At 39.4% G+C, this 26,904-nt stretch overlaps 1 protein-coding gene across 6 annotated transcripts in view; it reads left to right on the top strand.

Annotated features, from left to right (window-relative positions):
* GAPVD1 (GTPase activating protein and VPS9 domains 1) overlaps positions 1–26,904 on the top strand; it is a 72,624-nt gene that overhangs the window by 37,997 nt on the left and 7,723 nt on the right. The window contains exons 8-23 of one of the 6 annotated variants that reach the window (XM_058694123.1): positions 1,926–1,992; positions 3,182–3,307; positions 5,847–6,020; positions 7,667–7,807; positions 8,889–9,023; positions 9,496–9,615; positions 13,738–13,815; positions 13,951–14,321; positions 15,283–15,370; positions 16,376–16,456; positions 20,008–20,130; positions 21,920–22,049; positions 23,070–23,179; positions 23,374–23,533; positions 24,389–24,576; positions 25,270–25,483. In XM_058694123.1, the coding sequence (XP_058550106.1) occupies positions 1,926–1,992; positions 3,182–3,307; positions 5,847–6,020; positions 7,667–7,807; positions 8,889–9,023; positions 9,496–9,615; positions 13,738–13,815; positions 13,951–14,321; positions 15,283–15,370; positions 16,376–16,456; positions 20,008–20,130; positions 21,920–22,049; positions 23,070–23,179; positions 23,374–23,533; positions 24,389–24,576; positions 25,270–25,483 (2,306 nt within the window). Of the gene's footprint in view, positions 1–1,925; positions 2,056–3,181; positions 3,308–5,846; positions 6,021–7,666; positions 7,808–8,888; positions 9,024–9,495; positions 9,617–13,737; positions 13,816–13,950; positions 14,322–15,282; positions 15,371–16,375; positions 16,457–20,007; positions 20,131–21,919; positions 22,050–23,069; positions 23,180–23,373; positions 23,534–24,388; positions 24,577–25,269; positions 25,484–26,904 lie in introns of those variants that run through there. The other 5 variants (XM_058694122.1, XM_058694126.1, XM_058694125.1 and 2 more) reach the window with 5 other exon arrangements.

Below are 26,904 nucleotides of genomic sequence, written 5' to 3'. Positions count from 1 at the left end.
CAATAGCACTGTCATTGGTGATTAGGTCCACACCAGGAGGAATTTTCCTAATAGTATAGAAGAGATAGGAAGCTGGGAAATTGTGGTATGGACATTGACCTGTAGGAAATTTTTTTTCTTTTCTTTTTAATGATAAACTAGTGGTATTGCTGCTTTAAAGAGCCAGACATTCTTTAGAAATATTTTCTGTTCTTTGGTTGGTTAGGAAGAAATGGAAGAGATAACTGAAAAGAAAACTAAGAAAGTAAAATATTTTGAAGAAATGGAGTTGGGGTATGGGCATCACTTTTAAGATATTTGTAAACAGAAGAGCTTGGGACAGAGGCAAAAGGAAAGAAGAAATATAAAAGAAGCATCATTTTATATTCAACAGTGACTGCTTATTAGTCAAGAAAAATTCCTGGCTTGGGACAAAGGGACCAGTTATAGTGGTTGATAAAGTGACGATGGTGGTTGGTAAGGCGGTGTTTGGAACTGTGGCATGACCCATACGAAAGAATTCTGTCAAACTCCAGAACTCTGTCCACACACACACACACACACACACACACACACACGAGCTGGCAAAAACTGTCAGAATCAACTTTTTAGGAACTCCAGAATGTAATAAAAGCCTTACCAGAACCAGGGGAATGCTGAATGAGGAAAAACAACCACTGAATTTCAGCCAGGGAACTCTGTGGCACTCTGCCTTCCCTGTTAGCCTTCCCCCAGCTCACAGTTCTGGCATCCTCGCGGACAGCAGCCTGTATCCCCTTGCAGGGCAGTCTCTCCACTGTGGTAGGAGGAGCCTTTTGTTTGCCGTTAATCAAATCGCTCTCTAGACCTTTGGATAGATTTTTCCTGAAGATTCTTTACACATTGCTCACTAGGAGTTTAAAGATCCAAGTTATCTTAAAAATACAAAATGTGAAAGTTTTATGTCCACGTTTTATTTCCAGCAAGTAGGAAAAAAATTCTATTTTTAAATGACTTTAAAAGCATCACCTGAGTAAACGTATAGAGTCGTTAAAAACCCTTTAATTTACTCATTTAAATGCAGGGCCAAAAGCACCTAGAGCGGTTGTTTGTTTTTCCTTTTCATGGGAGGATACTATTCTTCCTTCATGTTTTACCAGTAGCCTAGGAGCACGGTGGCTGTGATTTTGAGTTCCGGGTGTGCTTAAAACATGCTGACTTCCAGCAAAGCCCTCAATTCTTCATTCGGTTGAAGATACACATATAAAGCTGAGTTACGAGGCTTGTGGGGATTGAAAAGTAATTATGTTATTTGGGAGTCATCTAACAAATAGAAAACATTTTTAAAAGGCCATCAGCTCTAAGCTAGAGATGGCTCTGAAAACACTGTAGCTTCTGGTATGGAATTTTGTGGCTGTGTATATGGTGATCAAGGCAAGGTTCAAACTAGACTGATTGAATTCTGATGCCTACAGGATAGTCTGTTCCTATGTTTTCTTTCTGTTGAATTAGTTTATTAACTTTTGAAAAAATGTACTGCAAATTTAATGTCATTTTACCGTGCAAAATGATTTCTGTGCATTTTTTTATTTAACCCTCAACAACTCCATGGCATGCATACTGTTACTATTGCTGTTTTAGAAATCAAGAAACTGAGGTTTAGGGTAAATAAATTTACCCAAGATTACATAGTTGGTATATGGCAGAACCAGACAGACCCCACTGCTGATTCCGAAGCCTTTTGATTTTTATGATCCTACCCACCAGTCACTGATACCTGATTGTTCAATCTCTGACACTGGGTGATGGAAAGGCATAGGTTCAGGTTTTTTTTAACTGATAAACTTTTATTCTAGGGGTACTTAAAAGCTTGATCAGAATCTCGTAATATGCATTTGTTGCGGTCTGTTTTCATATCAGTAATCTGTCTTTCAGTTGTGATAAACCAAAGGCATTTTATTTTTCAGGTCCTAAACATGCAACTTTCGGATGGAGGACAAGGAGATGTCCCTGTCGATGAAAACAAACTCCACGGTAAACCTGATAAAACCTTGCGCTTTTCCCTCTGCAGTGATAATCTGGAAGGAATATCTGAAGGTGAAGGGTTACTTCATTCAAAGAGTTGTGTGATTCAAGTAATACTTTGTTTTGCGATCTTTAAAGGAGCCTTATAAATTATAATTATACCATCTGTTTCTCTCCCTGGGGAGAGTAATGAAGTTTTCTTCTAATGATCTTGAACAGTTGGCTATAAAGATTGTTTCTAGAATAAATTAAGATTTTAAGAAAAAAATTTAAAAAAGAAAAAGATTGCAAGAGACCTTTGATCGTATACAATGGAGAAGATATGTCTTTATTGAGGCTTGAATAATACCAAGTTTCTGTAGTATTGATATATACCAATGCTTATAGAGCTCCTTTAGAGGATAATGCATGTCTAAGTGGGAAATAAATGGACTCACTAGTATTTCAGGATGTTGTGTATACTTTTAATGTTCTGTATTTCTTTATTCACACACTCATACCTTGATAAAGCAGGAAGATAGAATGGAAGTAGGAATAAAATAGAAAGTTGAAAGCTAAGATTGAGAATTCATCATTTCATGGACAAGGACAAACTTTTTTAATGAAAAAAGCCCAAGTTTACTATCATTTCAAACATAAAATAATAACTTCTTTTTCTCTAACTTTTCAGAATAGGTAGTATATAGTCATTCTAGAAAATGCAGAGCATAAATGGAATCATCTGTAATTTTACCATTCTATTAGTAACAGCAATTTGGTTTATTTATAGCCAAATTAGGTTTATGTTTTTTTGTAACCATATTACAGTATAGCAGTGATATTTCTCTTTGTAATTTAACATTCTTAAATAGCCTAGGTTTTTAATTTTTTTTCTTTAACTTCAAATTGGCATAATTTACTTAAACGTTCTTCTGTGGTTAAACATATAGGTTGCTTCCACTTTTCAAGAATTATAAAAAGCCCTTCAACAAGCAACCTTACATGAATTTTTGAATTGTTTTCTTAGGATAAATTCTTAGAAGCACAATTGCTGGCTTAAAGGGCATTTATATTTTTAAGGTACAAATGCAGTATTAAAAACACCTTAATAAAAACAAACAAATGAAAGCATCTTAATCTGTTGTCTGTTATCAAGGCATGAAAAGTTGCATGGTGGCTCACGAGTATTAAAAAACTCACAGTTGAAACATTTCTCTAGGTCCTTCAAATCGCTCCAATTCGGTATCTTCTCTAGACCTAGAAGGAGAGTCTGTATCAGAACTTGGAGCAGGACCTTCTGGGAGCAATGGAGTCGAAGCTCTACAGCTATTGGAGCATGAGCAAGGTAAGGTTAAGTTGAACACAGTTGCTCAAGTAGCAGAGAATTTACCTGGTTGCGAGATAAACTGTGTTTCCATGTAGGCTAGCTGTGTTCAGTAAAAGAATAAATTTAAGCTGATTATAGAATGACCGTTAAACCTGCATTTATACATGGTTCTTTGAGTTCCTAAAAATGTTTGGTTGGTAAATGAATTTTTTAGGCTTAAATTACATAGAATAATTACAATGAATTGCTTGAATTCTATAATATTTGGCATTTTAGTTCTGTAGTACTGACATTTTAAAGGATACGAAGATAAATACTTAGGGCTTAAGGAACTTACGATAGGGAGAGGATGGTACACAAATAATTAACAGTATCATAAAAGTGCTTTAGCAGTTCTGAGTTAGAGATACATGTGGCTTAAAGTGTAGGGAAAAGCTTAGTGGGAAAAAATGCTAGCCTTAAAGTCTGGCTGGCATTGTGTTGGCAGAAACGAAAGACAGGGCATTCTAGGTGAAGGAATAGAGTAGTATAAGTAAGTCGTAGAGGTGGGAAACCATAATACTTACTCAGGAACTGGCAAGTAGGGGAATAATGCGGGGTAAGGACTGAGAAGTAGATGGATCCCTTTTGTGCTCTAGGAAGATTAGTTTCAAAAAGTTGTTTGGATTTGTCCATTTAAAGATCATGGGGAGCCTGGGTGGCTCAGTCAGTTAAGCATCCGATTCTTGATTTAGGCTCAGGTCATGATCTCACAGTTCGTGGGATCGAGCCCCACCTGGGGCTCTGCACTGGCATTGTGGAGCCTGTTTGGGATTCTCTCTCTCCCCCTTTGTCTCTGTCCCTGCCGGGTTCATTCTCTCTCTCTCTCTCTCTCTCTAATAAGAAATAAATAAACTTAAAACAAAGATCACTGATGGCCTTCAAAGGAGTGTTGATGGCAGATGCAGATCAACTGGGTCTGAGGCAATGATTCTGAGACCTGAGTGAGCATAAAAATTACCTGGGAAATAAAAAAAAAAAAAAAAAGGCCATTTCCCATATCTCATTTCCAGAAATCCTGGTGCAGTCCATTTTTAGAAAGGAAAAGAGCGTTGCTAGTTGGGATATGTGTGGCTTGAATAAATGTAATGTTAAATTTTACTGAATTAGTTTGTCCTTGTATCAATTAGGTTTAAATTTTCTGCAAATAAGAGAGAAACCTAGGGGCACCTGGGTGGCTCAGTCGGTTAAGCGTTTGACTTCGGCTCAGGTCATGATCTCACAGTTTGTGGGTTTGAGCCCCGAGTCAGGCTCTGTGCTGATAGCTCAGAGCCTGGAGCCTGCTTCACATTCTGTGTGTCCCTGTCTCTCTGCCCCTTCCCTGCTCATGCTGTGTCTCTCTCTGTCTCAAAAATAAATAAACATTAAAAAAAAAAAATTAAAGAAAAAAAGAGAGAAACCTAAAATAGTAGCTTAAGACAGAAGTTGAAAGAATATCACCTTTTTTTTTTTTTTTTTAAGTTTATTTATTTTGAGAGAGAGCATGAACCAGGAGAGGGGCAGAGAGAGAGAGAGGGAGAGAGAGAATCCCAAGCAGGCTTCGCACTGCCAGTGTAGATCCCAATGTGGGGCTCAAACCCACAAACCAGGAGATCATGACCTGAGCCGAAAGCAAGAGTCGACGCTTAATCGACTGAACCCCAGGCGCCTCCAAGAATACCACTTTTTTAACAAGCCCTCTAGGTGATTGATCTTGTAAGTGGTTGGTGGTCTACATTTTGTGAACACTAGGTTAAGAAGTAAATTGAGGCAAATTATAGACTGCTTGTCATTAGTCAAGGGAAGAGAGAAAACTAGTATCAGGTGGATGTATTCAAGTCAAACAAAAGTTTTTTTTTTTTTTAGTATGGGTTTATCAGTTGATTATTGCCAGAGTAATGCTACATACCAAACCACCTCAAAACTTAGTGACTTTACAACAATAAACATTTATTTGTGCTCTCAAGTCTGTGGGTCAGCTGGGAGGTTCTGATTTGGACTGGGCAAACTCATGTATCTATAGTCACCAGTAGGGAGCTCTGCTAATCTTAGCTGGGGGACAGTTGGCCCGTGAGGAGCTGCTCTAGGATGACCTTTGCTGTGTTTTGTGTGGTCCCTCATCCTCCAGCAGATTAACTTAAGCTTATTCTCATGGGAGAAGCAAGGGTGAAAAGAGAGCAGAAGTTTATAAGGACTTTTAAGGCCTAGCCTTGAAACTGGCACACTTCCTCCTTACTCTTTTGGCCAAAGCAAGTAACAAGGCCTTTGCAAAGACAAAGAGGGGAATGTTTCCCGTTTTTTGGTTTTTTTTTTTTTTTTATCAAAGTCACACTGCAGAAATTACCCCAGTTAATCTACCAGAAGTAGGGGTACATCTTGCTGAAAGTTCAGAAGGTGAAAGAGTACATTTATAGGGTAATGATGCAGTGTTTTGGTACTGCATGCTCTGTGTTAATGATAAAATATGGATCTTTAAAGTTGATTTAAAAAATTATAGCTGTGCTACCATTTTTAAAGTGCTTAATTTTGTTTTTGATAGCTACAACACAAGATAATCTTGATGATAAGCTAAGAAAGTTTGAAATACGTGACATGATGGGACTGACAGATGATAGAGATATATCAGAAACAGTGAGTGAGACGTGGAGTACAGATGTCTTAGGAAGTGATTTCGACCCTAACATTGACGAAGATCGCTTACAAGAAATTGCAGGTAACTGCTGTTAAATTTCTCTGGAAGATTGGTATTTAGTTATTCATATCCACCTGCCCTTCATGGGTGGGAACTTCAGCCTCTGGCAGACATGGTGTGTGTGTTCGCACTAACTGGGGAACTGAGAAAAGTGTATGTAACCAGGCACTCGTGTATTTTTTTTCTTTGCCTAAATGTAGGTAGTGTTTTCCCTGCCTGCACTTAACTCCCCCTCCCCCACCAAAAAAGAAACTAATCTTCTGAATTAGCTTCTTGTTTTCAGGACATAGTACATATTCTTAGGATATTCTTTTGAAACTAAGCACATTACGTGTAGATGGAAATTCTTAACAGATTATAGCCCTAAAACTTTCGGAATAATATAATATTGAGATTCTCCAAAAATTGAATTTAATGTGGCACCTGACTGGCTCATTCAGTAAAACATGTGACTCGTGATACAAGTTCATGAGTTCAAGTCATAGAGCTTACTTAAAAAAAAAAAAAAAAAAAAAAAAAAAAAAAAAAAATTCCCGGAAGGATTAATTCAGTTCCAAAGAGTAACTACTTTTTTCTTTTTTTTAGTACCAACTTTATTGAGGTACAATGTCCATACTTTAAAATTCACCCTTTTTAGGATACCGTTTTGTGAGCTCTGAAAGGTTTCATACAGTCTCATAAGCACCATCTTCGTTTTCTCTTTAAATCATGGAACCTCTCAGGCAGATACAAGAGAGAATAAGGAACTCTGTGCACATCACTCGTTTTCAACTATTACACAGACACAGGTGGCTGGTTTTGTTTCATCTCTTCTCTCACCCACTACCCTTTTATCCTCTCCCCAACCCAACCCAGTCCTGTTTAGGCAAGTTCCAGACATTATTTTATTTGTAATTATTTCACGATGTATCTTTAAAAATGTAACTTTTACCAGTAACCCTTTGCCAAAAGTTTTTTCAGGCACTGAAGTAGCGTTGTTCTTTTATTAGGCGTAATCAGAAGTAGTGGAGCATTCTGAACTTGAGTATTTTTAACACAGGTGTATTATAATGTTCAGTCCTTTCTATTGGTATTTTTCAGTGGTGTAAATAGACTTGTTAATTGGTTCTGCATTACTTTGCTTCTGGTGCCAAAGTAGTATTTTTTCTGGCAATAAGCTCTCTTTGAGCAATGAGCTATATTTGCAGTGGAGTGAGCGTTCCAGAAGATGTGTATTTTCCTGCAAATATATTTTATTGCTCTGAATATGTGGCTGATGTGCCAGAAGAAAACGTATCTGGCCAGTGCACCTTTCTGTGGTTAAGTGTCTCTGTTTGAGAGGTTTTAATCCCTGTTAGGACTGTACATTTTAGATACTTAGGGACACATGTAAAAATTTGCTAAAAAACCAAGATGAAAGCTAGCTGAAATGATCTAATGTGTGTTTTCTCTATGAAGAGTCCAAGGTGAACAGGAGGAAACTGAGGAAAAGGAGCATGTGCCTTTGTGACCAAAGTGGGAAATTTGTGATTTTAGTGGTGTTATTGATTGAAATCACACTTACCTTGGCTTCCTTCTTGTGGGTAGAGTAGAGATTATGTGTTGGTTTAGCGTTTGGTCCTTCTCCATGATCACTGCTCTTTCCATCAGGATCTTTGTTAACCCTTTGCTCCCCACTGGTTATACAGGTGCAGCAGCAGAGAACATGTTAGGCAGTTTACTGTGCCTGCCAGGTTCAGGGTCAGTGCTTCTTGACCCCTGCACTGGTTCTACCATATCAGAGACAACAAGCGAAGCTTGGAGTGTAGAGGTATTGCCAAGTGACTCAGGTTAGTATGCCGTCATTGTTTGCTTTCTGATTTGCACAGAAGTTTTAAATGTAAGGTATCTTAATTTCTGTATCATGTACATTTTGTTAAGTGTGAGGCAATCACATTGCTAAGAATTTCAAATGGACAGTTAGGTTAAGGCATTTTCTGTCCATCAAGAAAAAATGCAGTGTTGCAGGACATAGGCAAAGATGGCAGGTGCTTTTTGACTCTGTGTGTGGTTACTTGTAAGCATTTGTTAGCAACTCACCGGAGTTCTGTGTGGGACATTGAGTTTGGTATCTCCCACTAACTCATCACGAAATAGGAATAGCAGTACAACTTGGACCCTGAGCGGTTGGGTGTCTGGTAAGCATGCCTAGATTTATCCTGGGGAGAACTTGACTCTTTAAAAGGTATCTAGTATATTTTTGAAATGTACTGAAATTGAGACTCTGGAGTCCTGAGAATTATTTTGTGCAGGATTATCATAAATGCATATAAAGTGTTTTGTACTTTCTCTTTTCTTACGTATTGCATTTCTGCTTTGCTGATTATGAAGATAAATCTTTGCTTTCAATGAAATGTCAACTACCAAAATGCAGATTTAAGTAACTGTATGTCTGAATTACATTCTTTGTGATCTGCTCGGCTCAAGAATAGTTAAGTGATTCTGATATGTGTTTTATAATATTAATGCATTCAGACATGCTAACCTTTAGATAAGGAGACAGTAGGATTAGCTTACCATCTATTGAGCATCCATAGGAGTTATTTTTTAGAAAATAGTTGGTTTAATGCTAAGCTATTCTGTATTTTCTTGTTGAGTTTACTTGTTAACCAACAGCATACTTTATGAGATTAGTGATCTGCGGGCGGAGTTTTCACTTTTGCACGATAGACTGGCTCATATTGGGATGAAAATCACAACCTCAACTTCTTTAACACTCGATCTGATCAGCTGTGCTAACTGGCCCAGACTTAGAAATCTGTTTACAATGATTTCATTCATGCTCTGGTAGCTTTCCTCATCTGGGTCACAAGCTGAAACTGTGGCATACTAACAGAATCACTAATGTAGCGCCTCATGTCTTCTATTTAGAGGCCCCGGATCTAAAGCAGGAGGAACGTCTACAAGAACTGGAGAGCTGTTCTGGACTGGGCAGCACATCTGATGATACGGATGTCAGGGAGGTCAGTTCCCGCCCCAGCACACCAGGCCTCAGTGTTGTGTCGGGTATGTCTGTCTTGTTTTAAGGAATAAGGATTGCAAGGTGTGTTCCCACCTCCCCATTTATAAAATTGCTAACAGAGAGAGATGTTTTATTTACGAGTTGAGGAATTTTCTGGAAACAGAATTGTTTCTGAGGGACCTTAAATCTCTGAGAACTTAATACGTGGCTCTATGGAGTCTGTTGAAGTAATTGGCCAACGGTCTGTGCGTGTTCTCTCTCTAATTCTATCTGTTCTTGGTGGCCTCTGCTACTGTATTTAGATACCACATGATACTTGTGATTATGTTGTACAAATCAAGGTAAACATATTTAGGCAGTAGTACAATAAAAAGGATATGATACCCAATGTCTCACATGTATAAAACTGGGACACAAAAAATTTGAGAATATTTACATTTCTCCAAACTTCATATACTTTTTGTGTGGTTATTTTGTTCTTCTTGCTATTTATTTTTTACTTTATTTATTTTAAAGGCATAAGTGCAACCTCCGAGGATATTCCCAATAAGATTGAAGACCTGAGATCTGAGTGCAGCTCTGATTTTGGGGGTAAAGATTCTGTCACTAGTCCAGACATGGATGAAGTAACTCATGGTAAGAAGTAGAAATGAGAGTGACCTAAAAATGATCCCATTCATGGGTGACATTGGCAGTCTTCTGTGTCTGTTGGTGATAGTACCAGTTGTTCTAGCACTTTGGGGCATGATTTGGCAGCAGGATAGAAGGCCTTGAAAATTCAAAACTCAGTGTGGTTCAGTTAGTCCACTTTAGGAATGAATCATAAGGAAACAGTTCCATGTATGCAGAAAGTCTTGTGCTTCTAATAGCATTTATACTGGTGTTGTCCATAACATTTATACCGGTGTTCTCCATAACATTGATTCGGCAGAAAACAAGAAACAACCTGAGAATTGGAAACTAGAATTCCTACATGCATTTTGATGCAACCACTCAGAATTTATGCAACTGGATTTTAAATCCTCTAAAGCATGTGAAATAACATGGAAAATTTTGGAAAATTTATCCTAGAGAACTTCCACATATAAGATAATGAAACATTACAAAACCGATCATAGAGAAAGTTCAGGAAAGAACTACCAAAATGCTAGCAGTAGTTTTTTGTACTGAGTACTGGGTTTTTAGATTCTTTTTCTTTTTTATAAAAAAATTCTTTGTTTTTTCTGAACCAAGGTTTCTGATCCTCCACACTATTGGCATTTGGGGCCAGGTAACTCTTTTGTTACGCAAGCCCGTTCTGTGCATTATAGGATGTTTAGTGGCATCTCTGGCCTCTACCAGGAGCACAGCACCCCTCTTCTTCCGCTCTGGTTGTGACAACCAAAAATGTCTCCAGATAGTGCCAAATGATCCCTTGGGGCACAAAGTAGCCTGATTTGAGAAGTACTGTTCTAAATGAGCAATTTTCAGAGTATAGTCTTCATGGACCACTAAGGGCCCTTAAGGCCCTTTTGGGGGCTGCAGGGTATGATGTCAGAACTGTTTTCATAATAGTAAAAGGTTGTTGTCTTTTCTCTGTGTCGACATTGACACTGATGGTGCACAGGCCAAGGTGGGTAAATTTGCTGGAGCCTTAGCATGAAGCAGAGCAGTGATAGCAAAGTCTTAGTGGTCACTGTATACTCCGTTAGTTAGAAAGCTTTACTTAGAGTGTCTTTCATGAAGCAGTAAAAATTATTTAATTACATCTCAACCCTGAGTACACATCTGTCTAAAATTCTGAGGAAATATGAAATACCCCTAACGCATTTCTCCTGCATTCTGAAATGTGGTGAAGTGTCTCAAGGAAAAGCACTTGTATGGTTATTGGAGCTGTGAGCTTAACTAGCTGTTTCTTTTCTTGTTTGTTCTTCACAAAACACCATTTTTGCTTGAAAGAATGACTGACAAAAACTGTAGTTATTCAGATTTGGGTATTTGGCAGGTATTTCTTGAAAATTAACAGAGTGAGCCTATCACTTCAAGGAAAACAACTGACAATAGACTTTATTGCCAATGATAAAATTCACGCTTTCATATAAAAATCAGAATTTCGGAAAACTTGTATCCACCTCCATGACCTTGACAGCTTTCTGATACGTAAAGACTTTTCTGGGGAGATTGGTGGTATTATTAAGATTGTGGTTTTTTAATATTATGTATTGAAATGTGTCAACCTGTGGAAGATCTGTGTATCTAATTACACCAATATTTTCCAGGTGATGAATACATGATGTTACAAAAATCACTTAAAGTGCAAGAAAGACAGACCAACTAATTTTAATGTAACAGAGTACAAAAAGTTCATTGATTTGGTGTCACATTCCAAATTGTAGCTTACCTTTAAAATACTCCTTGTCAAGATTTGGTGTGGTAGCACAGAAGAATGTCCCCAGTTATCTGAAAAGGCTGTTATATTAAAATATCTTCCCATTTCCAACTACATGTCTGCGTGAGGCCAGCTTTATATACTTCAACCAGAATACATACCGCAACAGATTGAAAGTAGAAGCATATGAGAATCCAGAGGTGTTCTGTTAAGCCACATGTTAAAGGAATTCGTAAAAATGTCAAACAGTGTCACTCTACTTGTTTTTTACTTTGGGAAATACTTTTTCATTAAAAAAGAGTTATTTGTGTTACCATTTAATGGATATGTTTAAATGAATTAATATATAAATATTTATGTTTGTTTTCAGTTGTAATTTATGATCTGGTAACTATCAATAGGCACAACCAACATAAACAGGCTCTGAGGGGCAATAGTTTTTAAGAATGTCAAAGTGTCCTAACAACAACAACAAAAGAATGTGAGAGAGTCCTAAGACCAAAATGTTAGAACTGATATTCTAAGCTGCCTTTCATAACAATACACTATTTTTATAATTTTAATAAAGGAAGGTGAATATAAGACCTAGAACAAAAGAAGAATCAAAAGGCTTAAAATCCAAGTACTAGCATTCATTATCATGAAAGAGCTCAGACTCAAAAAGTTTAGAGTAATAGTTTCTTTTATATATTTAAAAATTTTAGCCTCTACATACTTAATTAGCTGTTTCAATATTTCTGATTTTGGCTGTGTAGACATATGCTTAGAGGAGTCATTTTTACTCTGTAGCTGAAAATACTTCGAGTTTGTTTTGTGGTGTAATGTAGTATTATTATTCATTTTTGTTATGAGTTCTTTTATAAATTGTCATTTGCTGAGAACAATATCAGAATTTCAAATTTTACAACTTTCTATTTATACTCCTTCTAGGTAATATTGCCCTTACTTTTATAGGTAGAAGGAAGATGAGACTCAGGGAAGTTGTGACATTCTGAAGATTTTGATGTGATTTACATTTTTTGGCTCTACTCTTTACATTAAATATAATACAGTTTGGCCATTAAAAGTAATCAACATGTGGATGCTAGACCACTTAAATGTCATTAAAATCCATGTAGGTAGATAAAAACATACCATGAATTTGAAGTAATCAGAATATATTAGGTTCCTTTTGTGTTTGTTTGTTTGTTTATTATTAAAAAAAATTTTTTTTAACGTTTATTTGTTTTTGAGAGACAGAGACAGCACAAGCGGGGGAGGGGCAGAGAGAGAAGGAGACACAGAGTCCGAAGCAGGCTCCAGGCTCTGAGCCGTCAGCACAAAGCCCGATTTGGGGCCTGAACTCACAAACTGTGAGATCATGACCTGAGCTGAAGTTGGATGCTTAACCAACTGAGCCACCTAGGTGCCCCCTAAATGTTTATTCCATTTGAAAGTGTGCACGAGCAGGGGAGAGTCACAGAGAGGGAGAGAGAGAGAATCGCAAGCAGGCTCGGCACTATCAGCTTAGAGCCCAACGTGAGGCTCAATCTCACAAACTGCAAGTCCATGCCCTGAGCTGAAATCAAAAGCCAGATACTTAACCAACTGAGCCACCCAGGTGCCTTGTTTTCTCCCTCCATCCATCCATCCCTCCCTCCCTTCCTTCCTTTTCTTTCTTTCTTTCTTTCTTTCTTTCTTTCTTTCTTTCTTTCTTTCTTTCTTTCTTTTTTCTTTTCTTTTCTTTTCTTTTCTTTTCTTTTCTTTTCTTTTCTTTTCTTTCCTTCTTTCTTTCTTTTCCTTCCTTCTTTTCTTTCTTTCTCTTTCTTTCTTTCTTTCTTTCTTTCTTTCTTTCTTTCTTTCTTTCTTTCTCTTTCTTTCTTTCTCTTTCTTTTCCTTCCTTTCCTTCCTTCCTTCCTTCCTTCCTTCCTTCCTTCCTTCCTTCCTTCCTTCCTTTCTTTCTCTCTCTCTCTCTCTCTCTCTCTCTCTCTCTCTTTCTTTCTTTCTTTCTTTCTTTCTTTCTTTCTTTCTTTCTTTCTTTCTTTCTTTCTTTCTTTCTTTCTTTCTTATGTTTATTTATTTATTTATTTTGAGAGAGAGTAAAGAGGACCAAGCAAACAAGGGAGGGGCAGAGAGAGAATCCCAAGCAGGCTCCTCCCTGTCAGGGCAGAGCCCGAAGTGGGCTCGAACTCCCGAACCATGAGATCATGACCATCTGAAATCCAGAGTTGGATGCTTAACTGACCAAACCACCCAGGCACCCCACATTCTTTTTTTTTCCTGATATGCCCCTCAAGTTTTATTGATCAGAAAAGGAAAACCTTGGAAGAATGCTAGAACCTTTTTCACCGTGTAGGAACTCTTACTGAGTGATGAGTTCTGATTTCTTACAGTTTGCCTGTTTGTTTTAGGCGCCCACCAGCTGACCTCTCCTCCTTCTCAGTCAGAGTCTCTACTTGCCATGTTTGATCCACTGTCTTCACATGAAGGTAAACTAGTCAAATGAGCTTTTTGACTCTTACCCTGGGCAGGAGAACAGAGCCAAAATCCTTTGTTAATGCCTTTTTTGGCATTAAAATGCCTAGTTCTGTCTGAGTTGCAAACTTTTTTTCCTCTTGTTCCAGGGGCTTCTGCTGTGGTAAGGCCAAAGGTTCACTATGCCAGGCCATCGCATCCACCACCAGATCCCCCAATCCTGGAAGGAGCTGTGGGAGGAAACGAGGCCAGGTTGCCAAATTTTGGTTCCCATGTTTTAACTCCAGCTGAGATGGAAGCATTCAAGCAAAGGCATTCATACCCTGAAAGATTAGTTCGCAGCAGGAGCTCTGATATAGTCTCATCTGTCCGGCGACCTATGAGCGACCCCAGCTGGAACCGACGTCCAGGGAACGAAGAACGAGAACTCCCTCCAGCTGCAGCCATTGGTGCTACTTCTTTGGTGGCTGCACCTCATTCATCATCTTCATCCCCGAGTAAGGACTCCTCAAGAGGAGAGGTATGGGACACAGGCCATGTCGAAGAATTGTGCTGATTGTGGTCAGCTTTAGTGTTCTGCCTGGCTGTCTTGTTATCTGAAATTAACATGGCATATATAAATCTAAGAGGAAGGACAGACAGTAGTCATGATTAAGGGTGATCTGTCCATCTAGTTTGTCCACAACTGTGGTCCATGGGAAACCTGTACTGTTTTGCTTTTGTAGTAGTATGTTATGCATTTTTGTGACACTTTCAACTTTTCTGCAAGCAATTTTTTATTTAATTTCATTTAAACCTTACAGTTTCCTTCTGAGTTGAGAAAGTAAATGATTTGTCTGAGGCCACATGATAGGCCAGTAAAGGAATTACAGTTTCTGCTCTTTGACATGTGATCTTAATAACTCATTATAATTGGTGATCAAAACAAGAACTCTGAAGTTGGTTGGATCTGGGTTTGAGTCCCAGCCATGCCACAGGCAGACTATGTAACTTTGGGGAAGATGGGGAGATAACCTTTTTTAGCCCCTTATTTCTCATCTATAAAAAGTTTAATAGTAGTATTTATCTCCTAAGGTGACTGTGAGGTTTAAGTGGGACTATATATATCCTTACACTCAATATTTGTCACGCAGCGCATACTCAGTTTTATTAGTACTACTGCTGCTGTCGTCTCTGCTACCCCTCTAGACTTTATTTGCATTACGCTTACACCTTCCCTAAGTATTTATTGAGTGCCTGCTGTATGCTAGGCTCTGTATTAAGGTTTCAGTTTATTAACAGTAATGAGATAGTGCCTGCCCTCAAGCAGATCATAGTCTGGTGCTTAAAAGGTGTACTTCCATATTTCAGAAGCAATAAGAACAGTTTGCTTTTAAGACAAACAAGAGTGGTTTTTGTATTTCACAGACAAACTGAAATCCTTTTCATAGTAATTTATCCTGCTGTCCAACTCCAAATAAAGCATCAAACTTTTTCTACAGACTGAAGAACGCAAAGATAGCGATGATGAGAAATCAGACAGGAACAGACCTTGGTGGAGAAAACGTTTTGTTTCTGCCATGCCTAAAGGTAATTTTATAAAATATTAGAATTGTATTAGCAACAAGAAGCAAAGCCCCCAAATCTCTTCCAGAGAGCCAGTATGTCAACTTCTCTGTGAGGCTTGCTGGGCCTAAGTTTCTAGCTGTTTTGAGGGTATAGAAAATGGTTTCACTCAGGTGAATGCTAAGACAGACCTTTAGAAATGATAGTTCTTGTTCATTGCATGAAGTGGTAGTGGTTTCATACATGGAAGTCAGGCAGGTGACGGTTGTTTAAATATCATATATTGTTGAAGTTAAAGATAGGACTTTTGACATATGTATTGCTAATAATTATTGCAGGAAAAAGGGATGCTATTGGTAATAAAACATTGAAAATTTATCCTTTACATTCCTGGAATAACTTAAGCTTTTTATGGTTATGTTCGTTGAGAATGTTTATATCCTGAATATTAGTGAGTATTTTGGAAGGCAGTTGTATAAAATCGTTTTATTTGCTTTCTCTTTTTTTTTTTTTCCTTGTGAATAGCCTGGCATTGTACCAGTAGATATTGAGAATTGAGTTGACAAAAGCGTCTCTTCCTGCAAGGAGAGATCGTCCAGGATTAAAGCTAGGGACTTCTTCTGAAGGCCTCTTCTCGGCACTGTGGCACTCAGGAGCTGAGGAACACTGCTTTCACGCCGCACTCAAGCCCACTTGATGAGGAGAGAATGAGACTGAGAGCTTTGAGTGTGTTGTTTTTGAGCAGAGGTTAAGAGCCAGTGGTTTTGATTTAGTCCCAATAGATCTGAATTAAATCATTCTTCCTGTGGCAGATGACCCCAAAGCAGATTCTGCAAGCTTCTGTAAGAACCTTCAATGCTATCTTAAGAACGATGATCAGTTGACACTCGGGATTTCTTAGCTTTTAAACTTTTCACCTTCCTTTCACTTAGAAATGTTGGCACACCAGTTAATACTCCAAAATGACTGCTGTCTTCCGAGTAGTGCAGTATGTTATATGTCACACTACTGACTTTATTTAATTTCCAGCTCCTATACCATTTAGAAAGAAAGAAAAACAAGAAAAAGACAAAGATGATCTGGGGCCTGACAGATTCTCAACACTCACAGGTTTGTAGACCATGGACTTCCTGGCTCCTTCATTCCCAGAGCACATATTTCATAACACTTTTTCTTGGGTGCCATAAGCGTTGCCTTTCTAGAAGAATGTGTTTGTGTGTGTACAGTGGGGAGTATGTTCTTCATAGCTCTGTGGTATCCAGTTGGTGGCCACGGTGAATCTCAGTGTGCTCTTCCTGCAGACTGCCACCACCATCATCATCATCATCCTCATTGTCATAACTTCTGTGTATGAGGAGGCTCCTGATCCTGGGCCTCTAGGCATTCCCTACAACTCGACATGTCAGTGGGATGATGACACGCAGTGCCTTTAGGAGAGTGTGGTGATGGTCCTAGTGCGATGCATGCCACATCTTTGGAACGTTGATTGTATAGTTTGCGCTAATGTTGATCAGAGAATTCTAAATTTATTTCCATCTATAGTTCTTGATTATTCAGGATCATAGGGAAATTCTGCTTGACCTAATCATTTCCTTTTTGTGCGATAAAATGTTCAAACAGTATCATAAATTTATGAACTTTGCCAGTTTTTTACAGCTTGAATCCTTTTAACATTGCTGTCTGGCCCAAGGAAAAGACACCTAGGGGTTGGGTTTTACTTTATTCAGCGTTTGTATTTTTGCAGCTTTCTGTTTGGCATATTATGAATGAGCACCCTAAAAGGAATGAGTTTGAGGAGTAGTGTTAATGACCCAAGCTTGAGTCTGATAGCTTTGTACTGTTTCCAAGGACTGTCGAGCATCTAGAGGGAAATTAATTTCTCACCTCCTTTTTTTCTTACCTTGATTTTCAATTATGTTATCCCACTAAGTTAAAATGAAGATTTTTATTAAAAAATGGCATAGGTTTCCAAAGAACATCCTCCTCAGAGAGCTCAGTATAGTACAGGTAGAATCCCATTTTAATGCATGTTATTCTAATATCTGGCTCCTTCTAATTGGATGTATTTCCATGGTCTAGCATACCGTCTGGTGAGGTGACTTTGTGGGAATGAAGGGCTTTGGAGAGCAGGCGCTGGGCTTCCAGGCCATGGTTCTGTGCGAGAGCCAGCAAGCCTCTCTTATTCAGTCCGCAAATACTTTCTGAACATCTGACTCGTGCCAGGCACTGTGCTGAGTGTTGTAGTTATTAAGTCAAATCACGTGTCCCGTCTTCTTCAGGAATTACAGTCTGATTGAGAAGAATTGGAAACATTTGTTTCCTGTCCATGTTCCTAGTATTAGAACACCACCAGCATTTATGGAGGGAAATTCTTATAATGAAATCTGTTTTTAAAATGTCGAATCAGTCATTGGAGAAGTTATAAGTTATTTTTTACTTGTGTCTTTGGGCAAACATATTTCTTGGTTCTTGGTGCCTAATCTAGAAGCTACGTAGGGTAAGTTTTTTTTCCATAAGATACTTCATTTTCTTTGTATTTGATTCAAGCAACTTAGATTCCCTACTAATGTAGAAATATTTCTACCCAGTTCTAATTAGTTACCTGTTGAAAATTATCGTTAAAACAATTTTTAAATGTTATGAAAGGATATTTCTTAACAGTCTGTCCATAATCCAGTCACCCTAACTGTTCTTTTTTTTTTTTTCCCCCCGTGTTGTTTCCCAGTCTTTCCATATTTGTATGTGGCTTTTTCATGACGGAATCAGATTATGTGTGTAACTTTGCATCCTTCTTTCACCAAATGTGATTTCATAAACCCTCTCCAGTTTCTACTAGACATGGTTGGTTTTTAATAATTTGTAGTGACTCACAGATTATCTGTCATATCATTTTATGGCCTCCTGAATGTTCTCTTACTTTTGGATACTTAAATGGTATCCAGTTTTTTACTGTGAAAATAATGCTCACAGCTTCGTATATACAGCATTTTTTGTTTATTTCCATTATTTTCCTGGGATAAAATTCTTTTTTTTTTAATTGCTAATGTTTATTTGAGAGAGAGAGGAAGAGAGAGAATCCCAAGCAGGCTCTGTACTGTCTGCACCAAGCCCGGTGTGGGGCTCGATCCCACCAACTGTGAGATGATGACCTGAGCTGAGGTCAAGTCAGATGCTTAACCTACTGAGCCACCCAGGTACCCCTTCCTGGAAAAAAATTCTTAAGAACGGCATAGAATTAGAGGTTATAAGTGACATTATGGCTATACGATTAGCCAAATTTTATTCCCTTTTTCAGAGCCCTCAACAGCACTCAAAACCAATAGCAAAAAGGTACTCCCCTTCCAAAGAAAGATTTTGTAATGATAGATGTTTTATCAGTTTACGTTTTGAAGATCAGATTTTATTAGAACTCTTTTCTCATGAATTCAAATACCATTACAGCAGAAAGATTCAATTACTTTGGAAATCCTCTTTTTCTGTAATTTACTGCAATTATACAGAGACATGGATACTAAATTTTATTTTCCATGGAAACGGAAGAGCCCATGAGCATATACTGCTTAACCTTTCTATACCTGATTTCCTCCTCTAGAGAGTGAAGGTGATAAAAGTACCTCCCTGTAGGGTTGTTGTGATGATTGAGATTGTTCGTAAAAGGTGCTTAGCACAGTTTCTGGCATGTGGTAAGTGCTCAAGAAATGTTAGCTGCTATTATTATTAGCTGCTATTACGCACACACATACATAATCTAGTGATTTTTTATGTGTTGTTAGACTTCTTGAAAAATGGGATTCTACCAGAATATGGACATTTGTGGTTACCTGCTTGGTCTGGATCTATCTCAGGAATTTGCATTTCACTATAGAACTTTATTTTGTCCCATAGATCTGTAGCAGCTCTTTGCTTTGATGACTGTTAATTAATGACTCTGCCATCTTAGGCTCCAGGAACACATTTCAGTGTGCTGATTTTGCTGACAGGATAACGGTCCTGAAAGTAAACGGTGCTACATCTGTGATTGTGATAAGCTTTTTCTCCCTGTACCCCGGGTACATTTCCAGCACTCTCCAGCAGTGGCTAGATTCACAAAAGTGCGCTCTTCCAGCAGCTTCACTGTCGTGGTCAGATTTAGTGAGACGGAATATTAATATCTAAAGGTTTGAAATGTGTAGAGAGAGAAAGTCATACAGCAAGAATGGAAGAAGGCATTTTTTTTTTATTTAAAAGGGATTAATTCTAAATTTGATACTTTTTTTTACCCTTCAGCATGGAGATGTCTGAATAAATGAATCTGCCTATAACAATGCATTGTTGGAAGTTCTGTTAGCATGCATTGCTAATAACAGTGACTTGAGTTATAAGCACTTTAGAAACCCATCATCCATTTAGTCTGCACTGAATTTCTTAACACCATCATGCAGAATTTTGGCGATGATGAGAAAGTGGAGCTAATCCTCCCAATTGCGTGCTTTGGCAAGGCTCTCAGACCTAGAAATGGGACGAGCAGGCAGCTGCATGGTGCCTCTTAACACTGAGATATGTGCTCTTTTTAAGTCTCACCTCCTAATCCGTCTTTGGGATTATGCTACTGGTATCATACTAACACCAGAGTTGGTGCAAACCAAGGGAAGCTAATTCTCTCACTCTCCTTTCCCCTGCAGATGATCCCAGCCCTAGACTCAGTGCACAAGCTCAGGTCGCTGAGGATATTCTGGACAAATACAGGAATGCCATTAAACGAACCAGCCCCAGTGAAGGAGCAATGGCAAACTATGAAAGTACAGGTGATAATCATGATAAAGATTTGAATATACTTAACCCTAAACAGTGTGGGGGTGGCAGGTGGGAAAGGGGGTAGGGGCACCAACCTCCTGCATAGTTAAAAATTTATATGCGACTTTTGACTCCCCCAAAACTTAACTGCTAATAGCCTGCTGTTGACTGGAAACCTTAACAGTAACAAATAGTTAACACATATCTGTATGTTACACGTTTAATACACTGTATTCTTACCGTAAAGTAAGCTAGAGGAAAGACAGTGTTGTTAAGGAAATCATTGTTAAGGAAATACAGTCACAGTACCGTATGTATTTATTGAAAAAAATCCATGTAGGGGTGCCTGACTGGCTCAGTCGGAAGAGCCTATGACTCTTGATCTTGGGGTTGTGAGTTTGAGCCCCTGCTTTGGGTGTAGACATTGCTTAAAAATAAAATTAAAAAAAAAATAAGGAAAACAAATCCATATATATGTGGACCCATGCATTTCAAACCTGTGTTGTTCAAGGGTCAACTGTACTAACTTTGGTATCACAGTGAAAAAAGTGATCTGAGGGGCGCCTGGGTGGCGCAGTCTGTTAAGCGTCCGACTTCAGCCAGGTCACGATCTCACGGTCCGTGAGTTCGAGCCCCGCGTCGGGCTCTGGGCTGATGGCTCGGAGCCTGGAGCCTGTTTCCGATTCTGTGTCTCCCTCTCTCTCTGCCCCTCCCCCGTTCATGCTCTGTCTCTCTCTGTCCCAAAAATAAATAAAACACGTTGAAAAAAAAAGAAAAAAGTGATCTGAATAAAAAGTAGCTTTTTAATAGCTACTTTGAATAGTGTTCAGAAAAATATGGTATAATCCCCATGATGAAGAGGAGAGGAAAAGTATATAAAAGCATAAATTGTATACACATGTGTTTATGCTTGTATGTGCACAGTGTCTCTGGAAGAATCTGACAAACCTGTAATGTGAGCTGACTCAAGGGAAATTCATAGGGAGCACAGTGGGAAGCCGGAGTAGAGGAGAACTTCCCATACTTACTATTTTGAAAAAATAAATAACAAAAGATTTGAAAGAATAGTACAGTGGAGGTCCATATTCCCTCTACCTTTATCAGGTGTTAACATTTTGCCACCTTCTCTCCATGTATTTTTTCCTGAAGCATTTGAAATTATCTCCTAGTAAACATATTTGCTCTATGTAAGGACAGGATCTTTATTATACTAATGAATTTTTATTCCTTTTGATTTTGTACATGAACATATTCTCTAAATTGGTTAATTAGAAACATAAAAACCGCTGCGGGAACCACAGATTGGTCCTGGCTGCATTTGTGAGTTCGTCCCAGCTCATTCTTGGGCAGTGGGAAGGGCGCTCAGGTCTCCCAGCCTCCTTACTAGGGCGCGTGGTTCACCTCAGCAGCCAGCTAACCCAGGGCTTTACAGCAAGCCGCTTTCTGATTGGGCAAGACCCCATGTCTATAAAAGAGGGTTTTATGTAGAATGATTTTTGAGGCTCCTCTTGGTTCTGTGGTTCAGTGAATCTGATTAGAGCGTTATCTGTTTAGTCACAGACGTTTGTTGTTTTGAGTTAAGATTGGTACAGGAAGTAAAAATCATTCGCTTCTCAACAACTGCTCCCTTGATTTATTGTCATTGCTATCAGCTTGTTTAAATGAATGCTTTTCCTTCTTTCTCCAAGCACTCCGGCTGAAAAGCACAGTGCAAATTTATTGTTGAGTTGCTCTGAACACGTACTAGTGCTAGACCCCCAGGTTAACCTGCTTATCCTCTCTGGGGGTGGGTTTGTGTAGAGGTCATGGGTGATGGTGAGAGTGCACAGGACTCTCCTCGTGAGGAAACACTGCAGAACATGTCGGCTGATGATCTCCCGGACTCCGCGAGCCAAGCGGCCCACCCTCAGGACTCCGCTTTTTCGTACAGGTATTTCTTTGAGAGGGTTGCGAATTTGTGGGTTTGGACTTTCCATCAGCACTGCTGTCACTGCAAGTCAGGATTCATTGAGCCATCTAGTAAATGTATAAAGCAGGGGAGTCATCTGGGTGGCTCGTTCAGTTGAGCATCTGAATCTTGATTTCGGCTCAGGTCCTGATCCCATGGTTGTGGGATCGAACCCCACATCAGGCTCTGTGCTGACTGTGGAGCCTGCTCAAGATTATCCCTCTGGCCTTCTCCTTCGTTTGTGCTCTCTCTCTTAAGAGAAAAAAACCAAACCAAAAAAAAAAAAAAAAATGTATAAAGCAGAGAGAATGAATGAAATGCAGTTTCCTGAGAAAACCTTGCTTCACTTTGGATTCCATACATCAAACACTGTAATTCAGGAGTGAAGAAACATCCACCTCGTGTGCTCACAGGGACCACATACGTCCTTTAAATGAAACAAGTGGCAGTGCCTTTGCAGACCCCAAGCTCTCTGCCCACGTGGGAAATGCTGGGGGAGACCAAGTGGGTGGTAGGGTGAGCCGCAGTTTCAAGCAGTAGAGTGATAGAAAGGGCTTCTTGTCGAGTGGTGAGCTTGTCTTGTGTCAAGATCAACCTTTCTCAGGAGACCTGGTGGACAGTGTCCTTAATTTGGATGGTGAGATGGTTCTGGTGACTTCTGTGGTCCCTCCTGACCCTGGCATCATGGCGCTTTCTCATTCTCCTCCCAGTGGCCATTGTGGGATTTGGTTTATGTTACAGGGTCCAAAAGGATTTGTTTGATTCTGGTGACTTTACAGAATAGTCCTTGCCCAGAGCATTTTTATATAGCCTTGCTCCTCGGGTAACAAGTAAAGCCTGTTCCTTTAAGTGAGCTGTCAGTAAATTAAAAATTAATTTTTTATTTATTTCTGCTCGAAACATCTGAGTCCTGAGGTAGCATATTAGTTTGTATAGTGAGTGTTCATAAAATATGACCATCTCTGGATAAAGAAATTAATGTACTTTTGGTTCATTCTTCAGAGATGCAAAAAAGAAACTGAGACTTGCTCTTTGCTCTGCGGATTCCGTTGCTTTCCCAGTGCTAACCCATTCAACAAGGAATGGTCTACCAGACCACACAGACCCAGAAGGTAAGTTTTTCCTGTATTTATAGGTTGATCATATGAAACCGCCTGTATTCCACTGTATTTAAGCTGTGTAACAATTCCATATGGTTTAGTTCTGCTGATCCATGGTAGAGCAGAATGGGATATCCCAAAGGCTGAGGGATGGTATACAATGGAAATTCTCAACAATAACAGAATTCTTTTGTTTGTTTGTTTAGACAATGAAATTGTTTGCTTCCTAAAAGTTCAAATAGCTGAAGCAATTAACTTACAAGATAAGAACTTAATGGCTCAACTTCAAGAAACTATGCGCTGTGTGTGCCGCTTTGATAACAGAACTTGTAGGAAACTGCTGGCCTCTATTGCCGAGGACTACAGGTAATTGCCCAGCTTGCTTCACTTGTCAGCCTATTTTCAGCTCCACGTGTCTTTTTTTATTTCACAAGTGAATCTGGGCTTGCTGCAATGTGCTTGGCTGTGTTTACCCGGATGACGAACACGTTTGGATATTTATCTGGAAGTGTAGTTGTAAATGAGCAGTTCTGACTAACAGAGAAATTCAGTTTCCTTCAGCTTTGCACAGAAGCCGTGCTAGCAGAGGTGAGGCCAGAATAGCTAGGATATCCTTCTCCTTTTTTTTGGGGTGATAGGAAAAACTATTTCCTGGAGTAGGGAAGGAGTAGGCCTAAAAATTGCTGCCCTCTGTCTGCTGCTAGCCCTTTGCTAACAGTTCAGGAGAAGAATGTAATAGAGATCCTTGGGAAATGAAGAGGCCCCTGGGCTTAGGGAATGGGCACTTTAGTGATTGTTACAATTAGACTATAAGCAAATAATTGATGATACGTTTAATGGTCTAGTGGTGTATTAACCTATATTTTGTAATTATTTTAGTCTTCTATAGCTATCAATTTCCTGTGAAGTATGAGGTCCTACCCTACCAACATGGAGACTGTGGGCCAAGATAAAATAGACCAACGATGCCAAGGGACTTAGCAACATTTAGTGAGTTGGGTAGCTAAGTGTTCAGCCCAGTAGACGTTATTCTTCACAACTACGCACAATGGTTCTGTTTCTTAAGCAGGCAGCATTATTAGTCCTCAAGACAGTTGTCTGTAGCCTGACGTGGCTAATTGGTAAAACCAAAGTCTATGAGAGAAAAAATTAAGACGCTTAGTCTCCAAAAAAGTGTGCACTGTACGTATGTGATGTCCTGCAAAGCATATTTCCTTTTAGGAAAAGGGCCCCCTATATTGCTTATCTCACTCGCTGTCGGCAAGGACTGCAGACCACGCAGGCTCACCTGGAAAGGCTACTGCAAAGGGTCTTGCGGGACAAAGAGGTGGCCAATCGATACTTTACCACCGTCTGTGTAAGGTTGCTGCTTGAGAGCAAAGAAAAGAAGATCAGGGAATTCATTCAAGGTAACTAAAGACCTTTAGTTGAAGCATCTCTTCAGCCATGGATTCGTGGGGAGATTTGGAAATTTTTGTTTTGCTAATTTGAGTATCTGCATGTCTACAAGTAGTCCCTTAAATTCCCACGTGTTTTATGGATTCTTAATTAAACCTTAATGTCCAACCAATACATTCCATTTTTATCCTGGATCGAATATCTGTAGTTTATACAAAATTGGGAAAATTGGTTAGAGTTTTGGATCCTGTGTATGTTTTTCTCACATTTAAAAATAAAGCATATCATTTTTAAAAAGCTTTTAACTTTTTAATTTTTTAAATTCCACTATAATTAATATATATATGGTGTTCTATTAGTTTTAGGTGTACAGTGTAGAGATTCAGTAAGTCTATACATTAGTGAAAGTATGTCATTTTTATATCGTTTTTAAATTTTTATTTTTTTTCTTAAAGTCAAAAAAACCTTTTTTTTTCAAAGTATGTCATTTTTATGACAAACCCCTTGCTTTTAAACTTTTGCATATCTCTTACCTATCTTCTGATTTTAATGATCTGACCACATTCTCCTAAAATAAGCCATATCCATATACACTTTTGGCTTTAAGAACATAATATCTGCAGAGCTAGTGATTAAAATGATTTCTGTAATTTCCTTTTTAAGATTATTCAGATAGTATAAAAAATTATTATTTTGCATTGGAGACTTTCAGAAACTCACAGCAGCTGATGATAAAACTGCTCAGGTAGAGGATTTTCTGCAGTTCCTTTACGGTGCGATGGCCCAGGACGTCATATGGCAGAACGCGAGTGAGGAGCAGCTTCAGGATGCTCAGCTGGCCATTGAACGAAGTGTGATGAATCGGATTTTCAAGCTTGCTTTCTACCCTAACCAGGATGGGGACATACTTCGTGACCAGTGAGCACTCCCATGTTTACCGCACCTGTGTTGACCACGTAGGGGTACATCAGCCAGTCCCGTGTTTTACACAAGCTGTGCATGAGACTTAGTGATGCCAGTAAAGGCGGTGCGTGCTATCGTTTTCCCCCATCTGAGTGACAAGGGAGAAAGAAGGATAGCACTCTGTTTTCAGGGAGTGGGGAATTGGGCCGGAGGGCATATCAATCGGTATGGCCTTCCTGGAAGGCCCTGCTGCTATTCTGCCTTAGCTGTTCTCCCCTTCTTTCCTCTTCCTGCTCTTCCTTATCCTTCACATCTTGACTGCAGCACTACTCTTCTGACCTTTCTGACCAGGGTCAGTCCCTGGCAGGGCTCTCTCGGACCTGCGTACCTTTCTTTAGCACTTGCCACTGTTGGGGTTTCACATCTGGTAGAGTCACAGTTCCTCGGCCTGGCACTACTGGCACGTGGGGCCAGGTAACTCCTTGGTGTGGGAGGCTGCTGTGTGCCTTGCAGGATGTTTGGCAGCATCTCTGGTCTGTACACGGGAGATGCTGGTAGTTCCCCACCAGTTGTAAGAACCAGAATGTCTCCAGACATTGCCAGATGTCCCTTGGGAGGAGGGGAGGTGCAGAATCACCCCCTTAGTGATCCCTGCTGTGTGTGGTCATCTGGTGAACGCTTCTCTCCTCCACTGGATTGTCGTCTCCGTGAGAGCAGGAACATATCGCTGTTAGTTACCACTCTGTCCCAGCATCAAGCACAGGGCTTGGCTTCTGTATGCTCATTATTTATTTATTAAGAATGAAAAGCTGTATGTTTGAATATCAAAAAATATCTGGAAATCTATGATGTATGAGTCATGTCTCGATAAAGCTGGTTTTAAAAAGTAATCCTAAAAAAAATTTATCCTGGGGAAAAAAAAAAAAAAAAAAGAAACCTGGAGTGGTAACAGTGGTTATATTTGGGGTAATGAGACTATGGGTGATTTCTCATTTTCATTTTCCCTCTCTTGCACTTTCTTGAACACTGCTTCACAACCCTGTTTCTGCCCCAGGCATGTTGAGGTGGCTACTCTGTCCCCAGCAGTAACACCAGCTTACTGTGCCAGTGACTCTCAAGGGGTCCATGTGATAGGACCTCAGGATGAGTCATGAGTGGTTAATAGAAGCTTTCTTTCACAGAAATGCTAAGGTCTTACATGTATGTTTGAGAGCACTCACTCTTCTGTGAATGGGTTAGGGTTGTTCTAGCCTGCCTCTCCCGCTCTTCATAGTCTAAGAGGCACACCCCATGGGGCGCCTGGGGGGCTCAGTCAGTTGAGCATCCGACTTCAGCTCGGGTCATCTCACGGTTCGTGGGTTCGAGGCCCACGTCGGGCTCTGTTCTGACAGCTTGGAACCTGGACTGCGCTTTGGATTCTGTGTCTCCCTCTCTCT

The sequence above is a fragment of the Neofelis nebulosa genome, chromosome 12, assembly GCF_028018385.1.
Source record: "Neofelis nebulosa isolate mNeoNeb1 chromosome 12, mNeoNeb1.pri, whole genome shotgun sequence".
NCBI lineage: Eukaryota > Metazoa > Chordata > Mammalia > Carnivora > Felidae > Neofelis > Neofelis nebulosa.
This window is presented reverse-complemented; position numbering and strand designations above follow the sequence as displayed.